This window comes from Colletes gigas, unplaced genomic scaffold (assembly GCF_013123115.1).
Source record: "Colletes gigas isolate AHSC1104 unplaced genomic scaffold, ASM1312311v1 Colletes_gigas_Sc00017, whole genome shotgun sequence".
Lineage (NCBI taxonomy): Eukaryota > Metazoa > Arthropoda > Insecta > Hymenoptera > Colletidae > Colletes > Colletes gigas.
The window spans coordinates 1,899,601-1,924,282 of record NW_025106646.1 but is presented as its reverse complement, the minus strand read 5'-3'; the positions used below and the strand labels follow the sequence as shown (position 1 = coordinate 1,924,282).

Sequence of the window (24,682 nt, the reverse complement as noted above, 5' to 3'; positions counted from 1 at the left end):
TAATTGTACTGGAAAAAGACTATAAAAAAATCTATTATCTATGGACTGATTTGGTTAAAAATTTAATCAAATTTAAAGATGATAATATAGAACTTAAATATAACATTTTATTCAAAATCTATTTAATTGTTTAAGTACAAAAATGCCCCATGCACATATAATATAACAATAATTTTTAATAATTGGCATGTGACCAGAAGATCTTAAAACTCGTTTTCTTTCGAAATTTTTTGATTCTTAATATTTATTTGCCATTCATAATCCCTCTTCACATCGATAAAACATTGAAGCTTGTAAATGAAAACGAAAGGACTTTCCTCTGAAATGACAGCACGTAATATTTTCACAATTTCGGATTAATTTGCTTTAATTTATTTACTAGTTAATAGAAAAATATGTTACGAAGATTTCCATGGTAGATACGAGTTCGGTTGTTGGTTTTAGCATTTCCACTAATTTCAGAAACAGTTGTACTTTCTCCTTTAACTGTTTGCTTAACCAGGACATTGGGATTACAGTAACGCAGATAGAGTAATTAGGGTAGTAATTAGATAGAGATTCGACATCGAATAGAAAGGAAACTAGGGAAACGCTGAAATTATATTGTGAAACAGACCATTCTCTCGATGTTCCCTTAAATTGCTTTGTTCCGGCATAAGCTTTACGTAATTTTGCAATTGCACCCGTTGCCCACGAAAAGGTTCGTATCTTTTCGCTACGATACACTGGCACAATAGAAAAGAAATATAACGAAATCACGTGTACGCCGCTTAATTTTAAGTTACGTGACCGCCGGTTGACGCGGTAGCGGGGCTAATTAACATAAACAAGAGCTAAAACTTAATGGCATTGCGAATGCAAGTAATAATCGATGACGTTGCGGTGTCGCGTAAAAATGTTTACCCTCGCTCGTTTTCGGAAAAAAAAATCTTTCAAAAGACGAGTTTAATAAAACGTGCAACACGCCCCTGGGCGCGATAATAAAAATAAAGACGATCCAATTACTTTTAATCGAGCTTGTACTCTTTCACGTTTCCACCATTAAATTCGAAATGTAAATTACCTTGCACTTATTATAGGTATATAAATTATGAGCAAAGAATCAAATCTTTATTATTTATAGATAATCTTCCTCTATATTCCTCAACAATTACACCGCAAATTCAGCACCGTTATGATAATAGTTGCAATAAATTTTTCATATTGACTATACACAAATCTTATTTTTTTCTTCGATCCACTTTGCAAACAATGATTCCCATTGCTTATCTTTGATTTTGTCAGATTTTCTATATTCTTCATTATTTGTCATTTTTCAAAACTGTTGACATAAAAAATGGCCAGAAGGTGAGCAAATTCAACATCAAGGATCAAGAATCAAATCTTTTGTTCGGTTTGTTCGTTACATTAAACAAACATTTTGTAGATAATCTTCCTCTATATTCCTCAATAATTATACTGCAAATTCAGCAACGTTATGATAATAGTTGCAATAAATTTTTCATATTGACTATACACAAATCTTATTTTTTTCTTCGATCCACTTTGCAAACGATGATTCCCATTGTCTAGCTTTGATTTTGTCAGGTTTTCTATATTCTTCATTATTTGTCATTTTTCAAAACTGTTGACATAAAAAATGGGGGGGGGGGCCAGAAGGGGAGCAAATTCAACATCAAAGATCAAAAATCAAATCTTTTGTTCGTTACAATAAACAAACGTTTTGTAGATAGTCTTCCTCTATATTCCTCAATAATTATACTGCAAATTCAGCAACGTTATGATAATAGTTGCAATAAATTTGTCATATTGACTATATGCAAATCTTATTTTTTTTTTATCCACTTTGCAAACGATGATTCCCAATGTCTAGCTTTGATTTTGCCAGGTTTTCTATATTCTTCATTATTTGTCATTTTTCAAAACTGTTGGCATAAAAAATGGGGGGGGTGCCAGAAGGGAAGGAAATTCAACGGTGGTATGTGACGCATTACAATTCATTTCACCTGATTGGTGGTAATTATAAATATACACTTAGACCATAATGCCTCCACGTCACGTTGCGGATACCGTGACGTTCTTATCAGCGTGTTATCGCCACGCCGCGTCGCGACTCCGTTTCAAAACGGCTGTGGCGAGTTCTCGAGACTCGCGTCGTTTCGATTTTTATTGTTTGATAATTTATAAACGTTAATGGACTCTTTACGCAGCCTTGCCACGAACTGTGAAACTTTTCGACACAAATTCCAGTCGTATTCAGCATAAGTGAACGAAAAATTAAAAAGACACGTATATAAAAACACAACGTTAAAAATCAAATCAAATGGTATCTATTTTAAAAACATAAATAAAAATATGAGAGCAGCAATTGAAATTAGAATTATTAACTACGAACTATGATTGGAAAGGATTGTCATAATGAAATTCAGAAAAAAATTTTTCATTTTTCATTTACTTAAACTGAATTAAATATAAAGTGAATTTAACTAACTTTAACTCGCTCGCGTTAAAGATGAACAAAAAGTCCGTTTCATTTCAATCGTAAACTTTCATATAGAATCGAAACAGTAATAAATAAATTCAAGTTTCACTCGTATTTTAAACGCTCGAATTCAGATACAAATTCCAGCGAACGTATGTAAGTCCGTAAATCTTTCCACTACAGCTGCTTTATTCAAAGTCGTTATTAAGTTGTTCTTAGGTCGTTCTTAATTACGATAACCATTAATATATAGCACAGTCACACGCAATCCTTTTCTCTCAATCAACCAGCCTTCAATTATTGTTATATATTTCATTCCACACAGTCGTTTGCTATTTCTTTAGAACGATAATGTCAACCAAATTGCTCTTCGCCTCTTTACTCTTTTGCATTATTAAAGAAATATTTATACCAATGTAAAAGCAAATCCAGCAAGAAATAAATCAGTGCAAAACATTACCTAACTTTTAATAATGTGGTCATGTTACGTCAACTTTGATCATTGCCGCAATAACATAGTAGTGCTACTGCATTAGTACTGTAATACACATTATGTCGTTACAGTACTATAGGGAGTAGAATTGTAATCGATCAACATAAATATTGTCATTATTAATGGTGACAGCAACAAATGTTTTGGACGAAGGTTACAAGATTTCGAGATGAACGGTATGTAGACCGTGTAACTAATGTTCAGGACTTTCGATAATCAGAGTTATTTTCTAAAATGAAATCGTATTCCCCTTTCGCGTGGCATTGCTAAATTAACGAGAATTAAACTCGGTGGTCCAACGAAATTTCAACAAGCACACGTATCTTTTCAAACTATTTGTGTTGTGCTTTTGTTTACCTTGCTTTATCGTATTTTTCAAATTAAAACAATTTTGGAAATATATATTCACTCGTCCATACGGTCTTATTCGTATTTAATGCGACAAATAAGTATATTTCAATATGTCATTTGCCTCGTGACTCTTTAGGGTATCGTGGAGCACATTTTCCATAACACTTTTACGTATCACTACGGTAAAGCATCGACTTTTAAATAATTAATACCTTTTATTGAAAAATTCAATTTTTATACACTAGAACTACTGACAATATTTAAGTTATGGCAATAGATACAAAAATTTTACATTTTCGAACACAATTCAACAATTATATATTTATTTTGTTCGCAAGAAAAATCATTTAGTTCCTCATTTTTCATGTTTATTCGATATTAACTGACGAGACATTGGCACTACTAATTGCTAGATTGCGTCATAAATCTTCAGAAAATTATCCAATTTGAAAATAACACAGTAGAGAACCAAAATTGGCATACAACTTGGGGATTCACCGACATACAGCCCTCAAATTCCGTCCATTAATTTCGTAATCCATCGAATCGAGGCCTTACTGTAACGACATCGACTTTTCGCGAATCGATCTCTCCGTGACACTCTTCTACATAACACCATACCAAACCGCCACACACTACATGAGAACGTAACGGGAGCCTGTGCAGCGATACAATGCCACACCAACCGCAAAACGTCAACAAATAAAAGCCCCGCGGGGGTAAACGGTTTTATAAACGTCGAGTTTGACGTCAATGTCGCACGAAACTGGGCCAAACACGAAGGGCTAGTTCATCCCGAGCACCTCGCCGACCGGCCACCCCGTCACGCAACCCTTCGTCATCGTCTCTCGATCGCGATGATCCGTAAAAATTCAACGATCCCGACACCGGACGACGATGCAAACGGACGATGCGACGCGGAACAGGTACGCCGGATGGAGGAACAACACGAAGAAACGAGAAGTTGGCTGGCAGCTGAGTGAAATACAGTGGTGGTCAGGGGTTCGACCTTGGCCGCACGCGATCCCGACGACTCACCGGTCAATTCGTGTAGCAGCACTACGTCGATTTTCGGTTACACACGGATTATCCACCACCACGATCCTATGTCACGGTAGACTCCAGGGGATGCACATCGAAATTGGGCAAATTTTATTTTCGAATCTATAGAGACATACGTATAATTACGTCTATGTAAAAGTTTGAGGTTTATATTTTTTATGTCAACTGAAACAGTTGATATTCGTGATAAAATATTGCCACCCCTGGATGATGGAATTATTGTACAGATTATACAAGTGCCCTTTATGTGAGTTTAATGCGATGGATAGAGTCGTGGCGACAGTTTCCACATTCGCCGACAGAGGGATACGCTCAAACTGTACCTTTCTCACAAGTACTCGACCATCGAATGTAATATTTTAATAAATTGTTCAGTAACGCTTATTGAAAGTATTAAAACTTCACACGCGAGCAGTTCCGAAGGTTTTCGTGTTTTCTCCGTAATTGCGTCGATTCGATTTTTCTGTTCAGAGATATCGTCGTTTAAAGAAATACATAATTTTTTAAATTCTACTATCTCTATCTCGCCGTTTTGCAATAGTCTAGAAACACGTATTAAAAATACTAAAATTTTAGAAGCGTACAGTTCCGAAATTACTAGAGTTTTATCCATATTTGAGCCACTGCTGGAAGTGGCGAAGCTTCCCCTTTGAAATGATTTTTGATTTACATCGATTCGACTTTCCATTTTGGAAATATTGTAATTTAAATGAAGGGTTAATTTTTAAAATTCAACTATCTCTGTCTCTGTCTAACGCATCGGACCTCTTTCTCTCTCTCTCTCTCTCTCTCTCTCTCTCTCTCTCTCTCTCTCTCTCTCTCTCTCTCTCTCTCTCTCTCTCTCTCTCTCTCTCTCTCTCTCTCTCTCTCTCTCTCTCTCTCTCTCTTGCACGTGAGTTGTGACCAGGAAGTCGTAGTATTTCCAAGAATTTACTATTTACTACCAGCACGAGCGGTCAATGACCTCGCGACGTAAACAATGAAAAGTAAACAAACGCTTCGAACCCTTATATTTCTGGAATTAGCCACGCAATCGACTTGAAACAAAAATCGTTATATCTCTAGAACTAATTACGCTATCGACTGCAATCAACACTCATTTTAAAGGGCTCTTCATCCTCTATCCGAGGAATATAACTATTATTATAATTTATGCTGCCTTCTGTGTTTATTTTATGATTCACGGGGTTAATATAATAATAAATAACGCTTTACAGGGTTTCATCCTAACGATTGCTTCTTTAGACATTTATATTAATCTGAGAAAAAAATGTTTGGACTAAAAGTTGACGAGTACTTTGAAAAGAAGAACATGCAATAATAAAAATTTCGAAAAATAGACTTACTTACTTTTAACATGTTTTTGTTTTAAATGGTGTGTCCTCAATTATTTTACACGCGATTCTGTTTATTAAATATTCAAAGTCAAAAGAGTTCGTTCTTAGAAAATTTTTACAACTTTCGTGGTACAAATTTCACTTGTAAATAAATCACTGTCACCATTTTGAAAATCCGTTAAAAGTCGAAATGTCCATTTAGATTTATTTTTTTACACATCAATAATGAGATGCGAAACGTTTTAATTTGATACTTTCTAATCTAATATCAGAGAAAGTTTTGTAAGCTATTCTGTTTTTTCATGGACACGCGACCTATCGAGTGGAAACCATTGTATTTTTTTTGCTTTTTCAAGATGCAGTTCCAAGCTTCCTCGTACACGTTGCGTATACTCATGCTGAAGTGATTAACTACTGTATGTATATTGCGTTACTTAGAATTTTAAAACAGATACAGCGCAACAGTACTTAATAATACCTGTCTACGTATACCTTTACATTTATTAAACTACTGAATAAAAAATCATTACACGGTAGTGTGGTCCCATAACAATTGTTGTTTCAGCAACGATGCGAATTCCCCGATTTAAATCTTGAAAAGTGCAGACTAAATTACTATTTGAGCATCGCATACTGCTTTATATAATTATTGAAGGATACTTGTACCACAAAATAATCATAAACTTTACCATTTTTTCAACGTGCATTTTATCGAAATACATTCGATATATTTAAGGGATCACACTGCTATGGACGTCGAAAAGATGGTAAACTTTATGATTATTTTGTAGAGCAACTATCCTTCAATAATTATACAGGGTGTTTCACCACCCCTGGGAAAAATTTTAACGAGAAATTCTAGAGAGAAATGATTGAAATCGACCCCAGTAACTAAAAATAATTTTTTTAGAATGATTAAAAATTTTTTTTTCGTCACAAAATTTCAGCACCCCCTTTCGATTTTTCATAGAAATTAGTTTTTGATTTTTAATAAATTTGTTTGTCGCTTTACAGAAAAGTTGTCTAATACTTTTTTGTAGGTACTCATGAGCTCTACTTCAGAAAAAAGTTTCATTAAAATATATTCACTATTGCAGGAGTTATGGCTGTTTGAAAATTGGACCATTTTTGTGGGGTTTTTCTAACTTTACGGGATTAAGGAACAACTTTTCCAATATTTTTGGAATTTCTACATATTCTCCACTAAAATACGCGTTGTTTGCATTTTTGAAAATGAAAATCGGCCAATCCGTTCAGAAGTTATGACGTTTTAAAAATTTGCTTGAAATTTCAGTGAAACATCTCAATGGTATGGTCAGACATGAAATTTTCGGTAATGAATTTTTTTCTCGAAACTGCGTAGGATTTCGGGGGTATGTCTATTGACCAAAAATGATTGTAATTGACCCCTGCAACTAATTGTAATTTTTTTAGTATGATTTGAATTTTTTTAAGTTCTTCGAAAAATTTACCGGTCAATATGGAACTTTAAACGTTAATAACTTTTTAACAAAGCCTTAATCAACAAATTTATATTCTTGATTTTCATCTTATCTTGACTTCTAGAATCTCCCATTAAAATTTTTTCCAAAGGTGGCCAAACACTCTGTATAGTATAGCAGTATATTTAAAGATTCTGCTCCAATAGTTATCTAATCTGCACTTTTTAAGATTTAACCCATTAAATGGTAGATTAAAGAAACTGAGAAGGTGTATTTTTAAAAATTTAAAGCGTCTTTAAAAACTTCCAAAATACAAAATAATAATAAAAAATCTAATGTTATCAAATTGACATATCCAACACATGTCGTTTATGATAAAAGAAAATCCGCCAATTGACAACAAAAATAAGGAGGACAACAAAAATCTAATGTTATCAAATTGACATATCCAACACATGTCGTTCGTGATAAAAGAAAATTCGTCAATTGACAATAAAAATAAGGAGGGTGGTTAGCCTGTATCACAGATATTCCTTCTGTCAGTCAAGGGTTAACTTTAATTCTTTCCTACGCTTGCGCTTCCAATTCACACCCCTCTCGTCCAAGGGTTGAAGCCTCGAAAGAGGTATCCGCTAAGGACGACTCGAGGGTCGTCGTGCTATTTTTATACCAGACAGAAATCACTGTGAAATACGTGCACGTTGGTAAAAGTGGAGCACCACGTTCGCAGAAGAGGTTCCGCCTAGTTCAAGAATCTTCTGCAACCATCGTGCGTCTTCAAAAGCGTTAAGCACACACAGAACTTTGAAGTGTAAATAATTGTGCATCGGTAAGGCTCTCGAAGATGGAGGTTGATTTAGGATTGAAGTGTATCTTAACCCATTAAACACCACCTGAGATATTTTATTATTTCAGAGTAGAAAAAATATACAAGTTTTTCAAAATATTCAACTACCCCAAAGAATGTTAACCGGAATCATATTTTTTTAGAGATCATTTCGTATAGTTTCGAAAACTCTATCCTATCACACAGGGATTGTAACTATAATCACACTCTCTTTCCAATAATAATAGTGTTTCTTTTAAAACATAAAAATTTGTTTTGAAGATATGGAAAAGCGTCACAAAAGGAGGAAGCAAATATTTCGATAAGTGAAAATTGTTTCCAGTGTCATCTTTATGAGACTTCGAGATCATCGACTTATTTTAAAATGGAATATATTTTTATTAAAATAATAATGCAGTTCTTGGAAAACAAAATTTAACCATGTATGATATATTGACCTTCAAATGGCATTGAAACTGTACATAATCTGTACATTTTTCAGTATGGATATTTACATATCTAATTGCAGAAGATGTTCAAGATGATTACTGTTACTTTCATACACTTTCGAACATGATGAATGGATGCTTGTTTCACACTTTCGATGAGTTCCGGAGTGGTTGTGGTACATGCATGCACGGCTGTTCTCGCGTGTCTTCTGATATTGTGGGAATATCGTGATAAATATTTCATGATAAATATTGATTGCTTAAGTACTTGTACAGGAGAAAGTCAATTGGAAATTAACGGCGATCGTTTCGAACACCTTCTGAAATAAAACAGGCGCATACTTACACCGAAACACGTAAATGATGTGAAATTCCTCATCTTCCAATACAGACATGTTTTTTATTATTCAATAAATATAATAAACGGTGATATTTTATCTATAGATAACTGTTCTCTCATTTTCGTTCGCTTGGACTTTTATTTTCAAAACAATATTTACCTTGGTACGTTTTTTTTAAACTTTGTCACTCGCAAACTGTATTCGTAAAATAATATTATCAACGATCCGCAATTTAATAAAATCTACAAATATATTGACTATAAATTCAATTATCATAATTTTTATTTTTTCCAATTTACATTTTAAGACTATCCAGATATTTAATTCCTTTCATTATTTACTACGTGGCTCTTATCATTTATTTCTATACCGCAGCTCTATGAGCTCGACGTTCCCTTTTAAATAAATTTGGACTATGTTTATTTTTCGATCAACACCGATACGATTAATCGTGGTACACAAATATCTCCAGTTTATTTTTGTTTTTACATTCTATGCTGGGAAGAGTTATTTATTTTGTTTTGTGCTCTACAAATATAAATCGAATAAGCAAATTTATAACGTGAATTTATGAACCGTATACACCCTCGTTAAAATAAAGTAAAATGTTCTAAATGATAAAAAAATAATATTTTATCGATATCTTTCTACAGATAATCGCATAATCATAATTATTTTCTACCAGAAGTGTACATCTAATTTAGCACTTTAATGTCATTTAAAATTAAGATACGTTCATTTCGTTACGAAAACATGTAAAACATAAATACGAAATTCGACAAAAGAATGAGATCTCGTTTTTTTGGATTGGTACAAGTCTGACCTATGACTCTCCACAAATTACAAGGAAACTAGAAACTAAAATCCTCAACAAATCGATCCTATAATTTTTCTGATCTTTATCTCTTGAGAGTGTTAATATAAATCGATATAAACATGCTTAATACTTTTGATCGCGTTTAGTCACTGGAAAATCCGTGATTCCTCGGTGCACCGCTACCTGCGTAGAACTCGAGGAATCTCGACAGCTTCCGCGAGCAAAAAGGAATCCGGTACCGTGCTCGTTCGACGCGGAAAACGGGAAACGACGACCGTGTCCGGTGGATTCGAAATCGTCGTCGGGGCAAAAACCGCGAAAGAAGCGACTGTCATGACAGGTGTCTAACGGCGGAATTTTAATCGCGCGGCGAAACGAGCGAATCGATCGCGAGAACCGGGTGTTTGCGTTCCACTGGCCGGAAACGGTCTGCACGTGCAACCGTGTTTTTAAAGAAATCCCGTTCGCCAACCGTACCGACGACTAATAATAGAAGCGATAATATTTGCTCGCGCGTACGGAGTTGTTCGCGCTACCGGGCCCGATTACTCGCGCGTGCACATTCAACGAGATTATTTTCAGAGTTGGCGATAGGCGCTGGTGATTCCATTTCGAATTAACTAAGGGCTGGCCGAAAGATTACGCGTAGAACGAAATTCGAGTTCCTTTGCACACCTGTAGCGACAGTTACAGATATTTTAGAACCTCCAATATATTAACCTTTGACCACTCAACGTAATCCCAAATAATTTTAATGTATGAGACTTGATGACGAGTGTAGTAGCCTCATCATTGTAGGGCAAAGGGTTAACGATCTTCTTTTCTTCTAAGTTTAAAAACCACCAAATATTGCATAATATACATTCACAAAGTTTTAGGCCTAGATTTATTAAAAGGTAAACTGTCAGTAAAATAACTACTTTTTAGAAGTCAATTTCTAAGGAAGTTTTCGGATTTTTTAGACACTTCCTCGCCATTTTACGATCAGTTATATGCCTTTGCAGAATTATTCTTAATCATTGGCGATCTCCGTGGATTTTATCGCGCCGTTCGCGAACAAAGGATCGAGTGGAAGAGGGATAAAGAAAAATAATAGGGACTCGACGGCGCGAACGATGGACACGGTCTGCCCGCTTCGCTGCACCGAGCGTTCTCTTTTTCTTTACGGTTCTTCCGTTTTTTTCGTTACCGATTCGAGTTAATTAGCGACGCTCGTATAACGAGGCGATTCGAGATTCTGGCCAGCAATCCCCTTGAGCCAGGCCGCTGAAACTCCGTCGATGTAAATCTCCGCGGGATCGATAAACCCAGCTCGGTTGCATCGACCACCAGCAAGGGTTGTGCTTTATAGCCAACCGGGGTGAAGGAACTCTGGATCTTAACGCGATGAGCCAAGTTTTCCGCGCGACCCTGTCTACGATACTTGTAGGAAATGGTTCCCGGCAGCACGAACTTGTAGAACAATTTAATTGCACGCGTACAACGACGGGCTTCCTGTTCGTCGTCTTTATTTTTTACTTAGGAGGGAAAGCGTTGCGAACGCGAAAAATTTCTAAAAAAATATGTTCGCCGGAAAGGCACGCTTTAAAACACGTTCTAACTATTTAAAACAAAATGTTTCTTGCCTAAATGAATTTTAATGTAACTTTATATTTATGTTTTAAAATTAGTCTATGGGTAATGATTTTGTAGTTTTTCAATTTCTGTGATATATTGTTAAATAAATATTAAACTAAATTTAATTTTACACGAGAATGTTAAGTAGCTTCTCATCTTGTATCATTTAATAAATATTCAATGGAATCTTATTTGTTACTTATTCAAACTGCATTTTTTTCGCTTAAATCAAGCACCTAGATGGCGTACCGTGTCAACGATGGCCGCCATTACGAAAAGATTCCGGTTCGAGTCCAGCAAAAGTTCTATATTTATCGATGCACATAAAACAAATATGAATATAATTTATATTTAGCCACTGCTTATTTTGTAAAACATCTACATCATAAATGTTTTACTTAAATAATTAAAATCTACAAGGGGACTTTGAAAACAGGAGTCGAACGTTGTTAAACAAACTTTCTCTACAATCTGTTTTCGTATATTAATAAAGAAAAATAGGCTCCCGAGCATCCAAAATAAGTAAAATCGTGCTGTTTCTCTTATTTTTCATTCTATGAAAATATTTTTCCTCGCGAAGTTTAATGCTCTCATGAATATTCAGAAGTCTTTTAAAGAAACGTTCCCACCTATAAGAATTTAATTTTATAGCAACTTCCTACTCGGGTAAATTCCTTTGATAAACTTTTAACGACGGAATAATATTCGCTTCTTGTCCAGTCACCGTTTCGCGATAATTTCTATCTAATCGCCTCGGCCTGCATTCCATTAAATTTTGTGCATAACAATTAATACCCAGTTAGGGGAAGCACAGACCGCCAGGGGTGGATTATGAGGGTGGCCAAGCGCTAGAGGACGTAACAATGAATAACTGCGCAGTAATGTAGCTCGTTCGCGATCCACGTTGCAAGATATTCACGAACGTGGCGATACACTGGCTGTTTAAAACCAGAGATAGGCAAAATTTTATTCGGATAATAGATGATGAATAGCAACATCCTATAGCGATCTATTTGCTGCGTTTTTTCGGTCAGACAATCGTTCGAATAATCTCTCATTTCTCCAATATGAAATATAATTTAATTTTATAATTCAGTCTGCAACTTTTCTCAAAAGTTGTTTATCTTTTATTCGTTATTCGAAACTTTTATCTAGATAAGAATTTTGTCCTTCTTTGAACAAAACCGTATCTTTGTTTGTAATTATATAAGTTCTAGACGATTTCTTCTGTTTGTTCTAAACTACATTTAGAAACATTCTTTTTCTATATAAATTTTCGATACACAAACGCAAAGAGATTTTGTTTGCATATGAAGTCCCCGAATAAAATGGTGCGTTTCATGATAATAATGTTCGAAACTCCATCTTCGTTCGTTCGGGGCGCACCGCCATGAAATTGTTAATGAAACAACTGGACGGGTAATTTCGACGAAAAATGGGTCCCGAAGCACGGCGAAGAGAACGATTTCATAAAGAAGCAATTTCACGGATTCATAACTTTCCTGGCCGGAAGCAGCGGGCAATTCTTTTCGGTGCGCGGTCGACTCATCGCGAAAGTGATTCGTTTAATTGAGAATGATGCTCTGCTTTCGTGTCGCGGCCTCCCCGCTTTATAATTCGATTTTCTGATCCGCCGCGGTCGTTTTGCGCGAACGTATATCGTGTGTCCTTTAATACGGATTTAAATCGAACCCGAATGCGATTTATTGTCACTTCCGACGACATAAATAGTCCCCGCGCGTGAATCCTTGTAGATAAACATCTGGCGACGTTTGCAAATATGACTTCGCGAGCTTGGAAAATCGCATGATGCATAAAACAACCTAAAACACCTGAAATGCTGTTGATTTTATCTGGATTTCATATTTCTAGCTAATATGGACTAAAATTAATATTCAAATGCTTTTTAATCTTGGTTTTAACCTATATCCTCCAACAATGATCGTTTAAAAATTTTCAGAGTTGTTAGAATATCCAAAAAAATACAGAAGATTTAAAATACTTAATTTGTTAGATGATCTATTATAGTGATGACAAATATTGAATTCCTAGGGGTAAAAAGAAAATTAGGCAATGCTCACAGCTTAATATTAAAATAAATTAAGTATTAAAATGAAATGCAATATTAAAATAAATTAGGTACTAGAATAAAATACGATATTATCGATAGCCTGAATTTGACACGTCCAGAATAGCTAAGTGAGTGCCTTTGCTGTGAAGCAACCCCTTCGCAGTAAATTTATTCCTATAATCGCTTTCAAAATAATGGAATTCGAAAATGTGTGATTTGGTTAGCGCGTCTGTTCATTATTCACCATTTCTACTTGTACTGATGTTCGAGTTGTACTTCATTGCACGCGTTTGTGCAAAAATTGATTTTCTGTTTTAGTAATCGAATGATTTCCGGACCAAATATACTGTTACTCCCACTCATATTCGTACAGTATAATGGTTTATGTTTGAATAAATTCAAAAAGAAACTCGTCAACGGTCAGTGCGGGTTGAAAACAACGATCCACGTTCGATCACTGAATGGAATCATCATTGGGCCACGACCAGTACAAGAATGGGTGACCGTTTGGGGAACATTATAGTCAAATTATTATTAAACGGTTTTATATCCGTAATAAAATTACTAAATACTAGAAAATATTGTTAGAATTATTCTATTATACTTAACAACAAAAGTATTTCGTAAATAGAAATAAAATTTTGGGGAAGCATTTCTAGCCTCACATTAGATTTTCGATAAAGAATTTTTTTCGCGAAAGTGCGAAGAAATTCGGAGGTATATGTATTCACCAAAAATCATTGAAATTGACCTCTGCAACTAAAACTAATTTTTTTGGAACGATTTGAAATTTTTTAATATCGACGAAAAATTTCTGCACTTACTGAATTTTTTTCTCGAAAGTGCGTAAGATTTCGGGGGTATGTTTATTCACCAAAAATGATTGAAATTGACCCCCGCAACTAAAAATAATTTTTTTAGAACGATTTAAAATTTTTGTTTTTCGCCGAAAAATTTCAGCCACCTACCCCTGTCGATTTTTCATAGAAATTAGTTCTTGATTTTTAATAAATTTGGCTGGCATTGTACGGAAATGTTGTCTAATACTTTTTTGTAGGTACTCATGAGCTCTACTTCAGAAAAAAGTTTCATTGAAATATATTCACTATTGTAGGAGTTATGGCCGTTTGAAAATTGGACCATTTTTATGAGGTTTTTCTAATTTCGCGGGGTCAAGGAATAACTTTTCCGATATTTTCAGAATTTCCACCTATTCTTGGCCAAAATACGCGTAGTTCGCAGTTTGAAATATTAAAATCGTCCAATCCGTTCAGAAGTTATGACGTTTTAAATATACGCAAGAATTTTTGGAGTGACATTTCTAGCCCAAAATTATATTTTCGGTAAGGAATTTTTTTCTCGAAAATGGTTGGGATTTCGAGGGTATGTCTGTTGACCAAAAATGATTTTAATTGACCTCCACAACTAAAAATATTTTTTCCAGAACGATTTGACAAAATTTGTTTCGCCAAAAAATTTCTGAGACATTTCTCAATAAATATAGTCCCATCGACTCCTAAATAACCTATTAGAACAAAAAAATATATACTCACGCTGGCTCGCCGTTCTGTTCCAGGTGCACCACGTTCCCGCTGAGAGTCTCGATTTCCTGCGGTCGTTTCACCACGTGCATCCCCGTCTTCTCCCTCGGCGAGGACACACCCCTAACAGTGTCCACGCTCACCCCGGTGTCAGTGGACCTCACGCTTTCGATCGAATCGACCGACATACCCGCGGACGATTTCAAGGACGTACCACTTCCATGATTAACTTGCCGTGGTTTCACCTCGGCGCTGTTCACATTCTTCGAGCCGTTCACTGCACCAATCATGGCGGACACGTTGTTCGTCTTCGCGGCGGTCGTCGATTGATCGGCAACGACCGCGTTCGTCGCAACGTTCCCCGTGGCAGCGTTCGCGGGAACCTTCGTCTCCGACTCTGTGGTCAATTTCGAAACAGTTTTCGCGTCTTCCTGTTTCGTCGTAGCACTGGCCATCGATCTCTGCGTGCCGGTGCTCGCAGAATTCCTCACGGAATCGTTCGCCGCCTCCACGTCGTTGGTCCTCGTCGAGTTGCTCGTCGAAACGGATTGCAACGCGGCCGGATCCTCAGACTTTTGATCGTTGTACTTGGAATTCTTCGCATTTTGATCGTTGATCGCGGTCTGGTTCCTGTTCGAACGCTGCTGCGTGGCCGAACCGGTGTTGTTCGCCGCTCCGTTCGCTTTGTTGAGGCTCTTCACAGATTGACCGACGCTACTGTTCTTCGAATGGCCGCCAACAGCCTCTGGGATGGGCGAATCGTTCCTGCTGTCCGTTCCACCCTTCGTTCTAGCATAATTGTTACCAGGCTTGCTAGACCTGGAGACCTGGTTCGAACGCTGATCGTCGCCGACAGGTTGACCGTTTTGCGCCTGTCTAGCAACCGAATCGTCGTTCGAAGGGTTGGAAGATTTGCTGTTAGGGTCCGATGACTTGTTCTTCGTCCTCTCGGATGGGTTTCTTCTCTCTGAAGCATCTTTCTCCGAAGGAACAGCGTTCGCGTCTATGTGCAGTGGCTGCACGGCTGTTGTGGCCGTCGTGTTCACCACGCTGGACGTGCCGGTAGCGCCGGAAGATTGTTTCAACAGATCGATCAAGTGCAAATTGCCCACGCGATCCGAGCTCGACGAGTTCTGAGACTCCTTCGAGCCCGTTTCCGTTTGTTTGCCAGTCTGATTGGACTCGTTCGCCTTGGACCCCTTGTCGCCCGCCTTTCTGCTCCTCTCGTTAGGCTGATTGGAGATGGTGATGAACCTGGCCGGGTTCAAGTTATTCGTGCCGATCTTGTTCGTCTTCAAGGGGATCTTCGACGGAGACGTCACGCATTCCTTGCTCGACGTTCTGCTCGACGTCGTCTTCTCCTGGGTCGCTCTCCTCGCGTTCCTCAGATTTTTCGACGGAGACGCGGCGACCTTTTGCAGCTTGGTCGTCGACGACCTCGTCACTTCCTTGGACCTGTCTCTCCGCACGAACTGCGGCGTTTTTTCTGGCTTCGTCGGAGTACCCTGGATAGGCGAGAGTTTGCTGGGTGTCCTGGTGGTTTGTCGACGTGTGACCAGGTTCGTGGTGCTGTTGCTGTTCCCAGACACGTTTAGGCGATTCCTCGAGTCGGTGACGTTCAAACGGGTTCGCGAGTCCACGCGGCGACCGATTCTTGGCGACGAAAGACGCTCGTTCGATTTGCTGAGGGACGTCGAGCGCTGTCGAGTTGGCTGCGGTATGAGACTTCTTCTTGGGCTGCTCTGCTGCGATACTGAAACTGACAATCACAGTTGGACGCGCGAGAAGGTATTGGTACCTTAGTACCTCGATTATTGTAAGAAACGGGGACTGAACATTTGTGTAGAAGATAACTTTACCTAGTGATCGAACACTTGGTCATAATTTTATACGATTGGTGATATCTGTGAGCCTTGTAGAATAATACAATGGTTTTCATTCCATATACAGTAGGTTTTTGTTGATATCTCTTATCCTTAGTCTTTTTCAAACTTTTTCACGTTAACTGTCGTAGAGATTAGACAAAGATATTTACGTATTGTCACGTGTAAAGCAAATTTATCTATGTATATAAGGAAGGTGATTTTTTATGAAATAAAATAGGAAAAATATGAAGGATCAAATTTGATAATTCACTCCACATGTATATACTTGTGGCTAAGATGGAGAAGATATTTGAAAAAATGTATTATTTCTATTTACTTTGTTCGAAGACCATCGATAAAATTGTATAAGATTTTCGAAGTTTTTTCTACGTATTTCTCGATAAAACGAAAAGTGTTAAGAATGAAATTCTGAGAATGAATCGTTTATGTTTCACGTTAAAACTGACAGTTTCTTCAAGCTTCGAATTTCCAAAATATACGACTCGACAATTTCGGTTTAGATATTTTTTCGTTATAAATGTTTGTAAAAACGCATTCGTCGCGAGATCGTATCTCGCTTTTCCCTATTACTAAATTTTATCGTTATGGTTACTTGCCACATTCACTTCTACGGCGAAACTAATATTAGTTTATGTAGCAATAACTTCGACCACACTAACCATGTTTATAAACGCATCGTGTTTGGATTCGAAAATTAATCAAACGAATATTCTACGGATATTTCACCCTTATCGCCTTTGATTGAAAAATATTTTAGTAATTATTGATTTTTGAAAAATGAAATATTTAATCTCTCAGAAATTAAGTAAAATAATTTATATTTTTTTCTACAAGGTTCGATTCCCATGTTTAATTTGCTGAAATAAATAAATCTAATATCCTTCTATTTCAATAAAATTATTTTAATTAAAACGTTCCATGCAGTTCTAATAATCGAACTCTTGGAATTCAAACTGCAGTAATGATCGAAATACTTTTGCATTTTAGTCCAATAAGTTAAAAAAAAACGCATTTTATATTAAAATACTCCCCTTAATAATATTCTATTATTTTGTAAGACTCACAAATATCACTGAACACTTTAAAGTATTATAATTCTTCAACAATGTTGAACAACATTTCTTATAGCAACACATGTAACTTGTCAAAGAAATGGAAAGGAATTTACAATTTTAAAATATTGTTTTAAATTTTGTTACAGTACAAAATTGTGAAATGACCTAGTATTGCAAAAAAAGTATTGAAAGTAGAATGGAACGTCAGAGAAATATTCAGAGATAAAAAATCGTGGAATGACCTAGTATTGCAAAAAAAAAATATTGAAAGAACAAGAAGGAGCTGAGGAAGACTCAAGAGTAAGTTGACCGACATATTACTATTTTCTATGCATCTAGGAAGTTTCTGAGGGATCGTGCGCCCCCCAGTTTGAAAAGTACTGACACAAAAGGTTACCTCGACGATCGTTTCGACCTCTTTTCCGTCCATCGGCGTGTTCCGGGGACTGTGGCCTCGACCTCGATCTTGGTGGCGGTCCCTTGAATCCGCGTCCTCGAAATGGCGAAACTCTGCCGGTGGCCAATGTCGGCGACGGGCTCCTCGACTCAGGCGACACCGGCCTCGAGTCCGCGATTATCACGAAGCTGGACCGTCTGTGGGCCCTAGAGGAGGACGTGGAGGATGGCGCGATCTTGTAGGGCTCGGGTGCACGCGGCGGGGGCGGCGGTATCGTGGGGGGTGCCAAATAATTCCCATCGGGTGCCGCGAGCACCCTGAACGGAGGCGGTCGTGGAACATGGCCGTCGTCGATCCGCCTCATCCTTTCGAGGCCCCGAAGCTGCAACGTGAACGCACCGTGTCTGTGGCCGAAGGCGGAAGATTTTCAAAACCCGCGGTCGCTTCCCCAAACGGTAATCGCGGAAGAACTGAATTAGGCTCCTTCGCTTTCGAGCGTACCTACGACCCCCAACCTTCCAACCCCCACTATCACGCTTAGTCAGATCTATGCTCTTTGTTTCGCAAAAGCTGAGAGCAGAGATAAGAAACGACTGTGGAGGGGGGAATGTATACGTTGAGGATGAATGTTCGGTAACCTAGTCTCTGTACTATCCGTGTACTTTCACACGTGGAAACTGACAAAAGTATTTGTAAAATATTTGTGTACGATACTTCTTCCGGGCTTAGGAATGATGAATTTGGTAAGTTTGAAAATTAATTTTAACTCTTTCAACTTAACCATTTTTTATTTTATTTCCCATGGATTGGAGAAATATTATCGAATTTTTTTTTTTAGTTTTAAGTAGAAATATTTCAAAAGGTATTATAAGCTTGGTATTGTGATAGTGGTCAGGAATGGTTAATATATAGTTGCTCCCACTCGTATCTATGCGTTACATTTTGAAATTGGTATATTCCATTGAGATATCTAAAGGTTTGTATTTGAATAAATAAAAAACAAACCTTTTCAACGATAGTGTTAGAAACACTGGTTCACATCTACATAGATATACATCGCATAGTTATATGCAGATATAAGGAAACTGTTAGTACAACAAAGTAAAATTAGGTTAGTACAGTAAAAATGAAAGAAAGACTGAATGTAAGTAACGTATCTAATAAATGCAATTTTCATAAGCAGATTTTCATTAAACTTTTCCTGTAAGAAAAAGATAATTCTTCAGTAGAAAGTGTATATTTTTGAACATCACACTGTGATAAATTTAAAAGAAAAATAGATATAATATCTAAAATGTTCCATAATGGAAGGTAGAACCACAAAGAAAGGCAGGGGGCTTTCAAACATCAGCTATATAGGAAAGACTATGTAAGTTTAACGTAAGTTAAGTTTCTATATGTATAACTGTAAATATATTGTTGATAAATCGTTGTTGGAAAAAAAAACTTCACGTCTGATCACCGAAGTGAAGCTGCATTGGAACTGATCGAGTTATGGCTGATTTAAATGTTGTTTGTTATTGTTATACTGTTTATATTATTATACCTCTCTATCGGTTTTGTAATTGGGCATTACTTCTCTGTCAATATTATAAAACACAAAAACAAACAAAAACATTTCTCAAATAAAAGTAACATAGGTGTAATAAACAACATTACGGTAAAAATATTATAGTGAATCCCCATTATAGTGTATGAATACGAGTGGAAGTAACGACTGTATATATACAATGAATAAATAAAATTTCATTCCACTACTGATATAAATCTAAATTCCCTCGAAATTTAAACCTGTCACAAGGTTTAAAAAGTTGTTTAAAATGTCATAGTTCTCTTATTTCGAAATTCCAAAAATACTATCTGGATCAGAATGACCCATGTAATTTTCCAAAAAAATATAGTACCTCGAGTCCTTCATGCAGACCACCAGGATGCGGAGGACGCCGAGATCCGTTGTCGCTCTCACCTGAAACACACAGAGAAAACTCGGCTGAAAACAACACACGAGACCAGTGAAAAGATAACCGATAAAATATGAATTGCTTAGATTGTCAGATAAACTACTACTTAGCACGTTACGGCTTAACGAACGTACAACAACAATCGCAGAATCTCTATACCACGCTTACCGATTCTGCGTTAAAAACAAAAGGAACACTCGCACGTCGATACATCGTTTACGTAACGATTATCGAACGATAGAACAAATACCGGGGACCTAGTTTTCTGTTTATTAGGGACCCCACCGTCGACGGTGCTAAATCAAATTAGATCGTTCCTCCGTGATTAACACGACATTTTTAACGCCCTCCGTTCAGCGCGATACGCGGGAGAAAAAGGCGCGTTTCCGGGAATTCGATCGCGAAACGGTCCTTGAAATAGCTGGCTCCGACTGTGTCTAGTTCATCGTGCTCCTTGCTCCTCTTCCGGTCGAAGATCAACGAGTAGATTCGCCCGTGGCCGGGTCTGGCAATTAACAGAGCCGCGTGGAACAACGTAATTATTCGTCGACTGTTGCGATTATTCATTCTGCTTCTGCTGGGCTTCGTTGAGCGGACAGCCAGTCTCGGGATACGCATTTTATTCACGCTCTCATAGGCGGGAATGCTCGGCCCGATCGCGTCGGTCTCGCTACGCGCGCTATGCTTATTACCGCCATACCGTGACGCTGCTGAACTACATTTTCTACCTTCCCTCCCCTGGGTCGTACACTATTTTCTATCACGTCGACATTCAAAACGGTACGAAACACTCTGAACAGGAAGGGACGATCCACGACAAGTTAGAAAGCCTTGCCTCGTGGTCAGAAATTCTCCTTCTTCTTCCGGAGATCTCCTCCTTCTGTTCAGAACTTTAAAAATTGTTCTTGAAACATATTTGAGCAAAGGTTCTGCGCTCCAAATTCAACTTTTTGCAAATTATACTCATCACTTTTGTCGTTGAACTCACTTTTTCCACCGCCATTTTCTTCACCAAACATACGCTAAAATTTAGTAAATATAACTAACGACCCTTACAAATTTTCAGAATTGTTTATGAATATATAAAATTACCATCAATGGCGCGGTTCACGTGCTATACTCGTGCATAATTATGAATTCCATATGTAATGAATTGGTACTTGCTATGAAATAATTCGTGTGCGGCTTTGTATCCCATAGTGTTGGAATATTTTAACGATAAATACAGTTTTATTTTTATTACGAAAGCTTGAGAAAGCAGTAATTTAGACAAATGATGAATTTGATTAGCAAGAAGTTGAATTTTGGTTACACATTGACAACAATGTCTTCTCTTCCTCGATGAACCTTGTTTCAGAAGTAAAAAGACATCCATTTCGTTTCTTCGGAATTTAACCCACTCTTTTCTTCAATTTTTAGACATCTCTCTTGTTTCCTTAGTTCCTAAGTGTGGTTTTCGCCAACATACTCTTCAAGACACTAGGTTTTAATCTCGTCACGCTGATACGCTCGTTATAAAACGTTAGTTTTACCGTTGAACATCGTACATTTTCGATGCAAATGGTTGTAGGCGAAGTGTAACATAAAATAGGTTAATGAAATCTTGTTATTATATTCCGTTCCTTTTCCTTCGACAACCGAATCAACTTGTCAAGAACAAAGTTATATCACAAGCACACTGATACATTTTTCCCTCCGTTTCCCAATCGAGTTACGCAGCCGCTCTTATCGAGTTACTCATCGTTTTCACAAAAGGCACTTCACGAAAATCGTGCAACCGTCAGCTCCGCAAACACGAAGTTTTTCAATGACTCACAACGATCTCGCTCTAAAGTTCAAGGCACCGTGACTAGATAATCCCAACTCTGTCTCCGTTTTCGGAAGAAAAATTTTACTCGACTTACTGAGGCAGAATAGGGGATTATCCGGCCTACGATAATCGGTGGTAATAAATGAAAGATAATCACTGGAATAATAGCAACGCAGACGCCATCCGGAGGTGACGATCCCGATACATCGCGTCGACTTTTTCCAGGTGGACGGCCCTCGACGGAAAAACTGCGTCGCGTCCAACGACATTCCTGTGACCGTCACTGGAAACGTCAGCTCCTGGCAGGTTCGTCAGTGGGAAGATTCGAGCTTGGACGAACATGAACGACCTCGTCCTCGAAACGTAATCGACGATGCTCCACGTACGGGCGACGCGTTGATTTACGACGACTGCTCGTTTTCGAATTAATGGACAGGCCAATGGTGGCGCGATTTGCGAACTGCGATGCCGTAGTGGCGTTTCCAGAGGATCGTTGCACGCTTTCTAGAAATCTGTCCCCCGACGGAACGCGCTGCATCAAGAAAGTAAGAGACGATGCATGGAATAACACAGTTTTACCGATCTTCTTCGAAACAGTCTCCCGGTGAACTGGATACGTCGCTCGAGTAGGGAGGGGGAGTTTGATATTAGCTTTTGAACGACTTTAAACGACTTTTTTCAAGCTCGATTATTCGGAGGAAGCGTCTAACAATCGACGGATGATCGAACCGGAAAACACGACCCATTGTGACGCTTACGCTAGCGTTCGAATGTTTGGAAGCAGAGTAAAATCACGTCACAGATGTTTTATTACTATTAAAGTTTAAGAAAATTGCAAATTTTATTCACGAATAACAAACAAAAATTTTAGATTCATTCGTGAACTAACTTTCCTTTACGTTTCGTTTGTTTTGTTTGTAGATTAAAATTTGGTGGATTTTTTAAATCGATAGAGAGAGAAGTAATTAAAAATACAGTTTGAATTTGTTGTTCGCGAATAAAATTTTCCTAACTCTATGCAATTTATAAGAAGACTTAAATCAATATTAACATTATTAAATTAACCACCCTTTTTCTTAATTTCTTAAAATATCTTGTATCTAACCCAAAGATTGAAATTCCAAGTTTAAATGCTTCAAACAAATGAATAATTGATAAAAGGTTATGATTATGTTAATCCATCTCCTAAATCGTATCTGTTGTAATAAAAATACGATTGTATGTATAAACGCATACTTATATATGTTAAACACGAATAAAAAAACCATACAACATTCAATATCTAAGAAATAACGTATTTAATGCAATTAATTTGTAACGCATGTTAAGCTGTACTTTAACAGTAATTAAATAGAAAGTATTTAACGTAAAGTAAGAACTAGAAATATATTTATGGTTATTTAACACAGCAGGGTTGATAATAAATATTTGTTCTTTTCAATACGTCTCCACAACTTTCATGAACCCATGTTTAATATTTTATGCATTCTATTTTCGATTAATTGCAAAGTAAGCAAAAGTAGTCTTCTTCATTAATATAAATAGTAGAATTATCTTCAGTGTGAGTTATCGATTGTGAGATAAATTTTATTAGAATTAATACCTGTTTGTTTAATTTCTTGTTTTGAAGATGCTACTGTTTTTCTATAAGAGCTAATACGTACGTAAATATGGTCCACCGTACCCCTCCCTCTCCTGAACCCCGCCTGATTCTCCGGAATCATCCCCCCCCCCCCTCCACCTCCCGCTCCAACCTCCCTATAAGAGCTAATAATTAATGCTTAAAACGTTGGCAATGATGAAATTTCTATTATATAAACTGTTAAAGGATAATTATTTTCGTTTCCCATTTCATTTTTTGAATTTAAAATGATTTCAACAGCATTTGTGCTTTAATTGTTTTTAACATAATTTAAACATATCAATATTTCAAACAAATTAATACAATGTCAGTAGGCAGATACCACATTCTATCATAAAATAAGCCTCAAAGACTAATAAATATGCATAATGTATTATATTAATCAGAAAATTCAAACATTTAAAGAAAAGTTCAGTTCCAAAAAAAAAAAAACAAGATCAATGCTGATAAGGTGGTTCATCAATTAAAACTTGGTCTTACATAGTATACGTAACGAACAATTTCGAATATCAAATTTTGAAATAGGATCAGATCGGAGGAACACGAAGGGTAGTTAATCTGCAACCCCAATTTTGATCTCTAATATTATGCACCCTTTAATATTATAAATACGTTCCATTTTGAGTGATTTTGATAGCACGCTAAGGTAATCACGGAAAGTGTACCTCTACAAGAACAAACACGTGATCTGACACGATGAATACCGGTGCCACGAATCGCATTTCACTACAACCTCCACGATTTCACATTATTCTCGCACTGTGCATCACTGACGAGTCAAAATTATCAAACGTTAAACGTGTCGAAAGCTCGTTAAAATTTTTCTAAATAAAAAAAATGTTTAATTTATTTGAAAGCGTAGAAATTGCTACCGTTTTAGCATCGAGCGTGATCCAAAGCAGATTTTAGATCCCAGAGACTTCCGATGCTGAGAACCATTCGCGCAAACTGTAACGCGATCGCTTCGTAAAGCGCGGCTCAACTGCAAAACAACATCGAGGCGTATGCAAGATCGTTTCCGGCAATTAGGTTCCTTAAATTGTTAATGGAAAATCCGCTCGACGGGTCGAGCCACTAACTGGGGCGAACGAATAAAAATTCA

The 24,682-nt window shown here is 37.1% G+C and overlaps 1 protein-coding gene across 1 annotated transcript in view; it reads right to left on the bottom strand.

Moving 5' to 3' along the window:
- LOC122400317 (protein stum) overlaps positions 1-21,147 on the bottom strand; it is a 35,692-nt gene extending 14,545 nt beyond the window's left edge. Inside the window, exons 1-4 of the mRNA XM_043401711.1 lie at positions 21,117-21,147; positions 20,072-20,133; positions 18,168-18,549; positions 14,842-16,588 (exon numbers count right to left, since the gene is read on the bottom strand). Of these exons, the coding sequence (XP_043257646.1) occupies positions 14,842-16,588; positions 18,168-18,549; positions 20,072-20,133; positions 21,117-21,147 (2,222 nt within the window). The remainder of the gene's footprint in view (positions 1-14,841; positions 16,589-18,167; positions 18,550-20,071; positions 20,134-21,116) is intronic.
- Between the last annotated feature and the right edge of the window lie 3,535 nt (positions 21,148-24,682).